General features: G+C 49.7%; 1 protein-coding gene across 1 annotated transcript; it reads left to right on the forward strand.

The window, feature by feature from the left end:
* Window positions 1-1,266: 1,266 nt before the first annotated feature.
* LOC121280725 (paired mesoderm homeobox protein 1-like) lies at window positions 1,267-10,487 on the forward strand. Its single transcript, XM_041192849.1, has 2 exons — window positions 1,267-1,636; window positions 10,413-10,487. The coding sequence occupies exons 1-2, from the start codon at window positions 1,423-1,425 to the stop codon at window positions 10,454-10,456; spliced, it is 258 nt and encodes an 85-aa protein (XP_041048783.1). The 5' UTR covers window positions 1,267-1,422; the 3' UTR covers window positions 10,457-10,487.
* Window positions 10,488-13,130: the final 2,643 nt, after the last annotated feature.

Here is a 13,130-nt window from a genome sequence, read left to right on the forward strand (position 1 = left end):
CAGTCTGTTACTCTAATTACAGGATCGGCCCTGATTAATTCTCAGTTACGACTCTTGTGTTCCAGGTACCAGGCAGAAGAGAAAATATTCCCTTGATTAAAATTATTGCGCAAATTGATTGATCCTAGATATGTACAGTCAGCATTTTCACATCCTGCATCAATGTCGCAGACCACAGAACCTGTTTATATTCGACCACAGAACCTGTTTATATTCAGCAAGCTTCCAAATCAGGAGGAGTATTTATTTTAATATTAATACCACCATCCAGACCCGATTTGGCTCTGTTTATTAGCTTCAGATTCCCCTTGGATAGAAAGTGGCAAAATGAACACCAGATCCTTGCTGGGAAATAATCACAGGTGAAAATCATAAGAGACTCCAGCACAGTCTGTAACTCACTCCCTGGTATCTGTTATTCTATATATAACCCACCCCGTACCCCTCAATTAGATTCCAATCTGTAACTCACTCTAGGGGAATCGGTTATCAATATATAAACCACCCCGAACCCTTGATTTGATTCCAGTCTGTAACTCACACCTGGGTATTTATTATTCTATATATAAACCACCCTGAACCCCTCGATTTGATTCCAGTCTATAACTCACTCACAGGTATCTGTTATTCTATATATAAACCACCCCAAAACCCTCGATTAGATTCCAGTCCGTAACTCACGCCTGGGTATCTGTTATTCTATATATAAACCCCCTGAACCCCTCGATTGGATTCCAGTCTGTAACTCACTCCCGGGTATCTGTTATTCTGTATATAAACCCCCTGAGCCCCTCGATTAGATTCCAGTCTGTAACTCAATCCCGGGTATCTGTTGTTCTATTTTTAAACTCTGATAACCTGAAATCTCCCAATGGAAACCCGAAGGTGTAAAAGTTTGGACGGGTCAGAATGAGCTCAAGCCGAAACGGTCTGATTTCCGGGGAGATTTCACTGGGCCCTAACAGGAAAGCTTTTCCAAACTTTTTTTTATCCCAGTTCTGGATGTTTATATTTATTGTTTTGGAGTCCTTGGATGCATTCTAAAGATGAAAGGAAGGGTTTCTCCTGCTGGGGACCGGTCTGTATACTGGGACCCGAGTTGGAGGCGGCCTGTCTGACTGTGTTTAAAGCAAATGCTGTTTTCATTTGTCCTGTAAAAATGCTTTTTTCTCTAAGTTGTGTTAGAGTCCCAGGGGGAGAGGGTGAGCTGGGAGGGGAGCAACTGCCAAAACCTTGAAAGGATTTCTTCCACAGACGTCAGCAAGATTGTACCCTGAGTGTTTTAGAGAAAGGAAAAAGTTTTCGAAAAGTTTTCAACAAAGTTTTGAGTAGTTTTGTGGCGGCATCTCTGCTGGGTTAGAGACTGGGAAGACTGGAGATTTTGGCGGAGGGGTGGGGTAAGGGGTTCAGTTGGTCAAACTGATGGAGACCAGCTCCCCGCGAGCGGCCGGACTGGAATCGCCAGAAGCTGCCCAGAGCAGGAAGAGTTTCTCGGTCAGTCATCTGCTGGACCTGGGAGAAGCGGCCGCTATGAACGGAGGGACGGAGCCGGCTGGGGTGGCCAAAGAGGCCGCCAGGAGACTGAGGGATCAGCCCGGCCTCAGCAGCAGCGGAGGGGAAGCGGGTCGGCACAACGGTAAGTGATGGAGAGACAGAGAGAGATGGTGGGGGAGGGAGAGACAGAGAAGGGAAGAGATAGAGAAAAGGGGATGGTGGAGTGGGGGGAGGAGGGGAGAGATGGAGAAAGGGGAGAGATAAAGGGGGAGAGGACAGAGTGAGATACAGAGAAGGGGAGAGAGGACAGAGAGACGGGAAGAGAGAGAGACGGAAAGCTACAACCACTCCCTGTGGTAACAAGTTCCACATTCACACCACTCTGTGTTTCTTCTGCATTCCCGATTGGATTTCTTGGTGACTATCTTGTATTGATGGTCTCTAGTTCTGTTCTTCCCCACAAGAGCAAACATTCTCTGTATCCACAAAATCAAAATCTGACTCTTTCTCTCTCTCCCTCCCCACCCCCAATCTGTGCTGACCCTATCCAGTCCTCCTCTCTCCCCCAAATCCTGCCCTTCAATCCCCCTCTCATGCCCCTTTCCCCTGTCATGTCCCTCTCTCTCCCGCTGTCATGTGTCTCTCCCTCCCTCTCTCTCTATCGCCCCCGCTGTTGTGTACCCCCCTCCCTCTTCCCTCTCGTCTGCTATCATATCCCTCTTCCTATCAATCACGCTGTCATGTCCCTCTCTCCTCTCTCCCGCTTTCGTGTCTCTCTATCTCTCTCACCTGTTGTCGTGTTTCTCTCTCTCCCGCTGTCATGTCTCTCTCTCCCACTGTCATGTCTCTCTCCCTCTCCCGCTGTCATGTCTCTCTCTCTCTCCTGCTGTCATGTCTCTCTCTCTCTCCCGCTGTCATGTCTCTCTCTCTCTCCCGCTGTCATGTCTCTCTCTCTCTCCCGCTGTCATGTCTCTCTCTCTCTCCCGCTGTCATGTCTCTCTCTCTCTCCCGCTGTCATGTCTCTCTCTCTCTCCCGCTGTCATGTCTCTCTCTCTCTCCCGCTGTCATGTCTCTCTCTCTCTCCCGCTGTCATGTCTCTCTCTCTCTCCCGCTGTCATGTCTCTCTCTCTCTCCCGCTGTCATGTCTCTCTCTCTCTCCCGCTGTCATTCTCTCTCTCTCCCGCTCTCATGTCTCTCTCCCTCTCCCGCTGTCATGTCTCTCTCTCTCTCCCGCTGTCATGTCTCTCTCTCTCCCGCTGTCATGTCTCCCCCTCTCCCGCTGTCATGTCTCCCCCTCTCCCGCTGTCATGTCTCCCCCTCTCCCGCTGTCATGTCTCCCCCTCTCCCGCTGTCATGTCTCCCCCTCTCCCGCTGTCATGTCTCCCCCTCTCCCGCTGTCATGTCTCCCCCTCTCCCGCTGTCATGTCTCCTCCTCTCCCGCTGTCATGTCTCCTCCTCTCCCGCTGTCATGTCTCCCCCTCTCTCCCGCTGTCATGTCTCTCTCTCTCTCTCTCCCGCTGTCATGTCTCTCTCTCTCTCTCCCGCTGTCATGTCTCTCTCTCTCTCCCGCTGTCATGTCTCTCTCTCTGTCCCGCTGTCATGTCTCTCTCTCTGTCCCGCTGTCATGTCTCTCTCTCTGTCCTGCTGTCGTGTCTCTCTCTTTCCCGCTGTCGTGTCTCTCTCTCTGTCCCGCTGTCGTGTCTCTCTCTCTGTCCCGCTGTCGTGTCTCTCTCTCTGTCCCGCTGTCGTGTCTCTCTCTCTGTCCCGCTGTCGTGTCTCTCTCTCTGTCCCGCTGTCGTGTCTCTCTCTCTGTCCCGCTGTCGTGTCTCTCTCTCTGTCCCGCTGTCGTGTCTCTCTCTCTGTCCCGCTGTCGTGTCTCTCTCTCTGTCCCGCTGTCGTGTCTCTCTCTCTGTCCCGCTGTCGTGTCTCTCTCTCTGTCCCGCTGTCGTGTCTCTCTCTCTGTCCCGCTGTCGTGTCTCTCTCTTTGTCCCGCTGTCATTCTCTCTCTCTCCCGCTGTCATTCTCTCTCTCTCCCGCTGTCATGTCTCTCTCTCTCCCGCTGTCATGTCTCTCTCTCTCCCGCTGTCATGTCTCTCTATCTCTCTCACCTGTTGTCGTGTCTCTCTCTCTCTCTCTCTCTCCCGCTGCCATGTCTCTATTTCTCTCCCGCTGTCATGTCTCTTTTTCTCTCGCTGTCATTTCTCCCTCCCCCTCTCTGCTGTTGTGTCTGTTACGCTCACCCCCTGTTGTTTCCCTCTCCCTGCCACCCTGTACCTCCCTCTCTCCCGCTGTCATGTCCCTCACTCTTTCTCCCTCTCTCTCTCTCGCTGTCATATCTCTCTCTCTCCTGCTGTCGAGTCTCTCTCCCTTTCTCCTGCTGTCATGTCTCCCTCTCTCTCTCTTTCCTGCTGTTAAGTATCTCTCTCTCCCCCTCTCTCTCACATTGTCGCGTCTCTCTCCCTCTCTCCTGCTGTGTTGTGTCTCTCTCTCTCTCTCTCCCCATCACTGTCATGTCCCTCTCTCTCTCTATCTTTCCCGCTGCCGTGTCTCTCTCCCTCTCTCTCTCTCCCGCTGTCGTGTCTCTCTCCCTCTCTCTCCTGCTGTCGTATCCCCCTCTCTCACTCTCTCTTCCTCTCTCTCTCCTGCTGTTGTGACTCCCTCTCTCTCCCTCCTGCTGCCGTATCACCCTCTCTCCCTCTCTCATGTCTCTCTCCCTCTCTCTCTCCTGCTATGCCCACCCCCCACTCTCTCTCTCTCTCTCTCTCCTGCTGTTGTGTCCTCATCTCCCTCTCTCTCCCGCTGTTGTGTCCTCCTCTCTCTTTTTCTCTCTCTCCCGCTGTTGTGTCCCTCTCTCTCTCTCCTGCTGCCGTGTCCCTCTCTCTCTCTCGTTGTGTCCCCCTCTCTCTCCCTCTCCTGCTGTTGTGTCCCCCTCTGTCTCTCTCTCTCCCGCTGTTGCGTCCCCCTCTCTCTCCCGCTGTCATGTCTCTCTCTCTCTCCCGCAGTCGTGTCTCTCTACCTCTCTCTTTCCCTCTCTCATGTCTCTCTCCCTCGCTGTCATTTCTCTCTCTCTCCCACTGTCATGTCTCTCTCCCCTGCTGTAGTTTCCCTCTCCCCCTCTCTCTCTCCACTGTTGTGTCCATTACGCTCACCCCCTGTTGTGTCCCTCTCCCTGCCACCCTGTACCTCCCTCTCTCCTGCTGTCATGTCCCTCACTCTTTCTCTCTCTCTCCCGCTGTCATATCTCTCTCCTGCTGTTGAGTCTCTCTCCCTCTCTCCTGCTGTTGCGTCTCCCTCTCTCTCTTTTCTGCTGTTGAGTCTCTCTCTCCCCCTCTCTCTCCCACTGTCGCGTCTCTCTCCCACTCTCCTGCTGTGGTGTCTCTCTCTCTCTCTCTTCCGCACAGTCATGTCTCTCTCTCCCACTGTTGTGTCTCTCTGCCTCTCTCTCTCTGCCTCTCTCTCTCTGCCTCTCTCTCTCTGCCTCTCTCTCTCTGCCTCTCTCTCTCTGCCTCTCTCTCTCTGCCTCTCTCTCTCTGCCTCTCTCTCTCTGCCTCTCTCTCTCTGCCTCTCTCTCTCTGCCTCTCTCTCTCTGCCTCTCTCTCTCTGCCTCTCTCTCTCTGCCTCTCTCTCTCTGCCTCTCTCTCTCTGCCTCTCTCTCTCTGCCTCTCTCTCTCTCCCGCTGTCATCTCTCTCCCTCTCTCTCCTGCTGTCGTGTCCCCCCCTCTCCTGCTGTTGTGCCCCTCTCTCACTCTCTCCCTCCCTCTCTCTCCCGCTGTCATGTCTTCCCCTCTCTCTCTCCTGCTGTTGTGTCACCCTCTCTCCCTCTCCCTCTCTCATGTCTTTCTCCCTCTCTCTCTCCTGCTGTTGTGTCTCTCCCTCTCTCCCTCCTGCTGCCGTGTCACCCTCTCTCCCTCTCCCTCTCTTATGTCTCTCTCCCTCTCTCCTGCTGTGGTGTCTCTCTCTCTCTCTCTCTCCCCCCTGCACTGTCATGTCTCTCTCTCTCTCCCGCTGTCATGTCTCTCTCCTTCTCTCTCTCTCCCGCTGTCGTGTCTCTCTCCCTTTCTCTCTCCTGCTGTTGTGTCCCCCCCTTCTCTCCTGCTGTTGTGCCCCTCTCTCACTCTCTCCCTCCCTCTCCCGCTGTCATGTCTCTCCCTCTTTCCTGCTGTTGTGTCTCTCACTCTCTCTCCCTCCTGCTGCCGTGTCACCCTCTCTCCCTCTCCCTCTCTCATGTCTCTCTCCCTCTCTCTCCTGCTGTTGTGTCTTTCCCTCTCTCTCCCTCCTGCTGCCGTGTCACCCTCTCTCTCTCTCCCTCTCTCCTGCTGTCATGCCCATCTCTCTCTCTCCCCACTGTCGTGTCTCTCTCCCTCTCGCTCTCCTGCTGTTGTGTCCCTCTCTCTTTTTCTTGGTATCATGTCTCTCGGTCCTAATATCGTGTCTCCCTCTCTCTCTCCAGCTGTCATGTCTCTCTCTCTCTCTCCTGCTGTTATATCCCCCCACTCTCTCTCCCGCTGTTGTGTCCCCCTCTCTCTCTCTCCTGCTGTTGTGTGTCCCTCTCTCTCTCTCCTGCTGTTGTGTGTCCCTCTCTCTCTCTCCTGCTGTTGTGTGTCCCTCTCTCTCTCTCCTGCTGTTGTGTCCCCCTCTCTCTCTCTCCTGCTGTTGTGTCCCCCTCTCTCTCTCTCCTGCTGTTGTGTCCCCCTCTCTCTCTCTCCTGCTGTTGTGTCCCCCTCTCTCTCTCTCCTGCTGTTGTGTCCCCCTCTCTCTCTCTCCTGCTGTTGTGTCCCCCTCTCTCTCTCTCCTGCTGTTGTGTCCCCCTCTCTCTCTCTCTCTCCTGCTGTTGTGTCCCCCTCTCTCTCCTGCTGTTGTGTCCCCCTCTCTTTCTCTCTCCCGCTGTTGCGTCCCCCTCTCTCTCCCGCTGTCGTGTCCCTCTCTCTCTCCTGCTGCTGTTTCCCTCTCTCTTTCCTGCTGTTGTCTCCCCCTCTCTCTCCCGCTGTTGCGTCCCTCTCTCTCTCTCCCCTGTCTGCCCCTCTCTTTTTCTCTCTCCCTCTGTCTGCCCCTCTTTCTCTCCCCTCTGCCCCTGCTCTTTCTCTCTCTCTCTCGCTCACTGTCTCTCCCCTGTCTCCTGAGGAGACAGCCCCTCTCTCCTCAGGCTTCCACTCTCTCAGAATAAGAATTGAGATAAAGCAAAGTATTGCAGATTCTGGAAGTCTGCAATATAAAACCGAAAATGCTGGGAATACTCACTCAGTGGCTCAGGCAGCTCCTGTGAGGAGAGTAACAGAGTTACTGTTTCTGCTGGAAAACCTTTCATTAGAACTGTTTCTCTCTCCACAGAAGCTGCCTGAGCTACTGAGTATTTCCAGCACTATCGGGTAAATCACAAACCAAAATCAGGATCTTAATAAGTTAGCACTGGGATTGGGATAAACACTGGGATCCAGGATGTAAAATCTGGGAACTTTGGCAAACACCAAGGATAAAAACAGAAGCAATTTGGATAAATGCAGAAAATGGGGATAATCTCAACAGAAATTGGGAGAAATAAAAAAAACCTACGACAATTGGGATAACAAGAGGTGGAACTGGGGTTAACTCACCAAGAATGAAGAAAAAGATTGGATTAAAAAAACAACAGGTTCACAAAAAACAGCGGGAATTGGGTTAAACACACCTCAGTCCTCGGCGTGTCTCTGCAGGGACATCTTCAATCCTCTTTAATCCATGGTTTCCAACCCTCATAATTTTAATTTTAAAGAGCGTGCAGTGAAGATTAACTTGTCAGAGTTGGGATAAATAGTTCTTCATCATGGTGTGACTCTGTTCATATACTCAGGGGGCAGCAGAGGAGACTTTCAAAAACTGAGTTTTTTTTTCGCAAGTTTAGAATCATTTGTCTCAAAGATATTAAAACCTTGAAACAATTCTAAAACTTTAAAAAAAAAACTAACTTCCTTGAAAACCGCTCAAACAAAATCAGTTTCCTGCCTTTCACGACAATGAAATACTTTTGAAGTCTAGTCCCTGTTGTTATGCAGGAAACACAGCAGCTAATTTGCGCACAGAAAGATCCCGCAATGACAAAACGATAAAGATCAGATAATCTGTTTTGTGATGGCTTTTAGTTCTGCTCTTCCCCACAACAGGAAACATTCTCTTGGTATCCACTCGATCAGAACCTGTCCCTTTCTGTCCCTTCCCGCCTCCCCCCACCCAAACACCCTGTGCTGATATTGCTTGAGGTATAAATGTTGGCCAGGGAACCAGGCAAACTCCACTGCTCTTCTTTGATTAGCACGTTGGGATCTTTTTTATCCACCTGAGAGGGCGGATGGGACCTCCATTTGAATCTCAAGTGAAAGATGGCATCTCCAACAGTGTGGCTGTCCCTCAGTGCTGTACGCTGAGATTCTGGATTCTGTGCCCGTGCCTGGAGTGAAACTAAGAATCCTGGGCCTCCTGACTCAGCGAGAGTGCTACCCACTGAGTCACAACTGATATGGGTGCTGAGTCTTCAGGTTAGCATGGAGAAGGGTCTGTGGACAAACTGCAAGCACAGTGTTTATATCTGTACAGACTGTGCCTCTTATCCACCTCCTATAGATGCACTTTCTTAACATCCTTTTTTAAACTATGTTTTAGTGATCCTGTTCTGGACAGATGAGATTGCTGGGTTATTAAATCCAAAATTATGTGGCTTATATCCTTTCCCACACCAAGTCCTGATCCCCTATCACTCCCAATGCTCACTACATTGGCTCCCAGTCCAACAACATCTCAGATTTAAAATTTCCATCTTTGTTTTCAAGTTGTAGCTGTGCTAGAACAGCTTGGCTAGGGATGCTGATACCTCTGCATCACAAGTCTCCAATGTTACAGCCACAAAGTTGTCAGGGCCCATAGACTTTGCAGCATCCAGTGCCTCCAGATATTTCTTGATATCACGTGGAGTGAATTAAATTAACTGAAGGCTGGCATCTGTGGATCTCGCTCTTTCTGTGTCCCTTGTTGTGCCTCTGAATCCTTCTCTCCTTGTTTTTTCCTCTGCCTCTCTCGCCACCCTCATGCCTCACGCTGGGCATGGGGAATTCTGTTAGGGGGAGTTAGAGACTGGCACAGTGCTGAGGGAGGAGCATTCATGGAGTTCTGCTGGCATGGAGAGAGGTTAACGGATATTGAATCAACGCTAGACTGATAGAGCAAAGAACAAGGCCACTCAGCCCATCAGACAAAGGAAGGCAAATGAACCTCTTGTCAGTCCAGATTGGGGGAGTTCATTTGCATTGAATAAGCTCATTGTTTCACTTCACAAATATTCTGAACTAGGTGGGAGGGAGGGTTTGTTTCAGAAAGAGCAAAGTGGGGGGAAATGTCAATCTGATTGTGCAAGCCATCCAGACTAAATCCATCCATGTAGAACAGGAAATAATTTTTTTTTAAAAAGTAAGACCCCTCCTAGAAGATATTTCCATTATTATTCATTCTCGGGATGTGGGCAGTCTGGCCATGCACTAACAGCTAGTGGGCAGGTACAAAAAAATAATTGGAAAGGCTGTGGAATGTTGGCCATTATCTCAAAGGACTGGAAGTTCTGTTCCAGTTTATTTAAAGCTCAGTTAGACCTTGTCTGGAGAACTGGCTGCAGGTTTGGACCCCCGCACCTCCGGAAGGAGAAATTGCCCTTGGTGGGGATGTAGCTCAGAGTCACTAGAATGACCCCAGGGCCAAAAGGGTTAAATTATGAGGACAGATTACACAGACTATTGTGTTATTCTTGTATTCCCTTGAGTCTAGAGGATTAAGGGGCAATCTAATTGAGGTGTTTAAGATGATTAAAGGATTTGATGGGGTCGAAAGAGAGAAACTATTTCCTCTGGTGGGAGTGGAGGAGGAATCCAGAACAAAGGGGCAGAACCTTAAAATTCTAGCCAGGCCGTTCAGGGGTGATGTTATAAAGCACCTCTCCACTCTAGGGAAATTGCAAATTTGGATCTCTCTCTCCCCCCAAAAAATGCTGCACTGTCAGAGGGTTAGTGCTGAGGGTGTGCTGCACTGTCAGAGGGTCAGTACTGAGGGAACAGTGTATTGTCGGAGGGTCAGTACTGACAAAGTGTTGCACTGTCAGAGGGTGAGTGTTGAGGGAGTGTCACGCTGTCAGAGGGTCAGTATTGAGGGAGCACCTCACTGTCAGAGGGTCAGTACTGAGGGAGCACCGCACTGTTGGAGAGTCAGTACTGAGGGATTAGACATGAAACTGAAGTCCAGTCTGCCCTCTCAGGGGTTGTAAAAGATCCCTCCTGAAACTAGCCAAAGGAGAGCTGGTGAGTTCTCCCCAGTGTCCTGACCAATATTTATTATTCAAACTGGGATCTTGCTGTGCGTAAATTGACTGTTCCGTTTCCGACATGACAATAGTGACTACATTTCAGAAGTATTTTGTTTACTGTAAAACATTTCAGGACGCCCTGAGATTGTGAAAGGTTGTTTAGAAATTTCTTTTAATATGTAATGGCAACATTATTATTTATTATTCTGGTTGAAATATTGGAGGAAAGGTGCAGTACAGGAAATCCTTTAATGACGCTCCCGAAAATCTGCCTCAATATTTCCTTCTATGGCTCGATGTCAAAGTGCCAGAGAAAAGGCAAGGTGGTAGAACACCAAAAGAGCAACAGAGAAAGAGAGATGGAACACCCCAGTCGCGTAAGGGATGTCCTGAGGGCACAAAAACAGAAAATGCTGGAAAAATTCAGCAGGTCCGGCAGCATCTGTGGAGAAGGAAACAGAGTTAACGTTTCGAGTCCGTGTGAGCCTTCTTCAGAGCTGAAGAAGAATCATAAGGACTTGAAGTGTTAACTCTTCTTTCTTTCTCCACAGATGCTGCCAGACCTGCTGAATTTTTCCAGCATTTTCTGTTTTCCTTCCAGATTTCCAGCATCCGCAGTATTTTGCTTTTATCTTGATGTCCTGAGGGCAATTGGCACACATGAAACCTGTGCCCCAGTGAGAGTCAGCAGCTTCAGAGAGGAGGGGGACCGCGTACCCCAGTGAGAGTCAGCACCTTCAGAGAGGAGGGGGACCCTGTACCCCAGTGAGAATCTGCTTTCCTGGGGAGAGCCGATAATTTATGATGATCGTTAATTGATGGAATTTCGGAAAATGCTTGAACCTTGAGGCAAGAAATCTATGAAGGGATCTTGTAGGGAGGGATGTGATTATGCAACCTGTACTGTTAATCAGGTCACGTAAATCATTTGTTGTGTTTTTTCCAACAAGCTGTCTGGAGAATAGTGAAGAGATTCCCAATCAGCCTTCCAGAGGAGGTTCTTTAGCTCTGTTGGTATGAGCCTGCTAAGAGGCTTCTTGCTGTTTGCGAGTCTTTAGGAGGAGGTGTCACAGCAGCGAGAGAGCTTTGGGTTAGGCAGATGCCAGGACTGAGACTTGAACCATACGTGTGTGAGGCCCCACACGTTCCTGCTGACTCACTTCACGCAGACTGTTATAGCACATGTTCACTCGACTCCTGGCTCTGCCCAGCTCTCCTTCAGCCAGGCTGCATGGGAGGAGATTTCATTTACTTTAGTTGTTAACCCTTTTGCACATCACAGAATGTGTGTACAGTAAACTGCTCCTCCCTTTCTATCTCCTGCTTCGACTCTTAATCACCCCCATTCCTCTCCCTTTCTTCTATTCCCATTCCACCCATCTTTCCCCTTTCTCTTCCACCTCTCACCCTTCCTTCTCCCCTACCTCTCACCCTTCCTTCTCCCCTCTCCCTCTTCTACTCACTCCTTCTATGTCTGTGCACACATAAATCACTTACCTTAACTCCTTCTTGACTGATCTTCAGATGAATGTAGGAACATTCAGCCACTTGTGCCAATTCTGCCATTCAATCACATCATGGTTGATCTCTATCTTAACTCCCAACAGCCTGAATTATCTATGTAACCCTCAATCCCCTTACCCAACTATCAACCTCAATGTTGAAATTATCAATTGACCCTCAGACTCAACAGCATTCTGGGGGGAGAGAGTTCCAGATTTCGACTCCCCTTTTTGTGAAGAATTGCTTCCTGACATCCTCACTGGGGTATGGGTCCCCTCCTCTCCTGAAGGTGCTGACTCTCACTGGGGTTTGGGGTCCCCTCCTCTCCTGAAGGTGCTGACTCTCACTGGGGTATGGGGTCCCCTCCTCTCCTGAAGGTGCTGACTCTCACTGGGGTACAGGTCCCCCTTCTCTCCTGAAGATGTTGACTCTCACTGGGGTGCAGGTCCCCCTCCTCTCATTTTCAGGTGCTCATTTTCAGGTTCTTCCCCCTAGATCTAGACTCCCCACCCCCGTCCCCCCCAGCAGAGGAAACAGTTTCCCTGTATTGACCCTGTCCTCTGGGCCTCTGTATCGACCCTTTAACACCTCATTTAAATCACCCCTTAATCGTCCATGCAAAAGGAATACATTATTTTTCTTTCACATTTAGTGACCTCCTCAAAAATTTCAACTAGGTTCGCTAGACATGACTAACCCTTTACAAATCCATGCTGGCTCTCTGACCAGTTCATGGTTGTTCACTCAGATGCTCTGCCCCTAATAACAGATTCTTATAATAGACCCCGAATAATGGTACCGTGATGAATATGTGGTGTAGTGGTATAGCCACTGGACTAGTATTCCAGAGACCCAGGGTAATGCTATGGGGACCCAGGTTCAAATCCCACCACGGCAGATGGTGAAATTTGAATCCAATAAAAATCTGGAATTGAAAGTCTATAATGGCCATGGAACCATTGCCGATTGTTGTAAAACCCCATCTGGTTCACTAATGCCCTTTAGAGAAGGAAACCTGTCGTCTTTACCTGGCCTGACCTACATCTGACACCAGCCCCACAGCAATGTGGGTGACTCTTAAAATGCCCTCTGAACAAGGGCAATTAGGGATGGTCAATAAATGTTGGTCTAGTCAGTGATGCCCACATCCCAAGAACAAGCCCCAAAAAAACAGAGTTGGCAATACCTTACGTCAGAATAATCATCAAGACATCATCAGAAGGATCCGGGATAGGAAAATCAGAATACCTTTACAAGAAAAGAGCAAATTTCATCGCGCTCACCTTCTCCCATCCTGATAGTTACATGGCACAACGATAATCGAGTCAGCCGTGGCTCAGTGGGTTTTCTTGCTTCTAAGTGTGTAGGTTGTGGGTTCCAGGTCTAATTCACAATTTGAGCACAAAAATGCACTGTGGGAGGGTCATTACTGAGGGAGTACTGCACTGTCAGAGGATCAGTATTGTGGGGAGTGCCTCACTGTCAGAGGGTCAGTATTGTGGGAGTGCCATATTATTGGAGGGTTAGTACTCCTAGCACAAGAAATAGGAGGAGTAGAGCATTCAGCCCATCAAGCCTGCTGCCACAATTCAATGCGATCATGGCTGATCTTGTGCTTCAACTCCATTTTCTCCGTCCCTCCTCATATGCCTTAATTCCCTGAGTCTATCCCAGTCTGAAATGTATTCGACAACGGAGCATCCACAACCCTCTGGGGTAGAGAAATCTAAAGATTCACAACCCTTCGAGTGAAGTAAATTTCTCCTCATCTCAGCCCTAAATGATCGGCCCCTTATCCTGAGACTGTGCCCCGCTG

Source organism: Carcharodon carcharias, chromosome 8 (genome assembly GCF_017639515.1).
Source record: "Carcharodon carcharias isolate sCarCar2 chromosome 8, sCarCar2.pri, whole genome shotgun sequence".
NCBI lineage: Eukaryota > Metazoa > Chordata > Chondrichthyes > Lamniformes > Lamnidae > Carcharodon > Carcharodon carcharias.

What these genes read in the sequence shown, in the direction of transcription:
- LOC121280725 (XM_041192849.1), top strand. Translation starts at nt 1,423, where the DNA reads ATGGAGACCAGCTCCCCGCGAGCGGCCGGACTGGAATCGCCAGAAGCT. An exon ending in GGAAGCGGGTCGGCACAACG is followed by an intron (nt 1,637 to 10,412) that starts GTAAGTGATGGA and finishes TTTTCCTTCCAG; the next exon opens with ATTTCCAGCATCCGCAGTAT.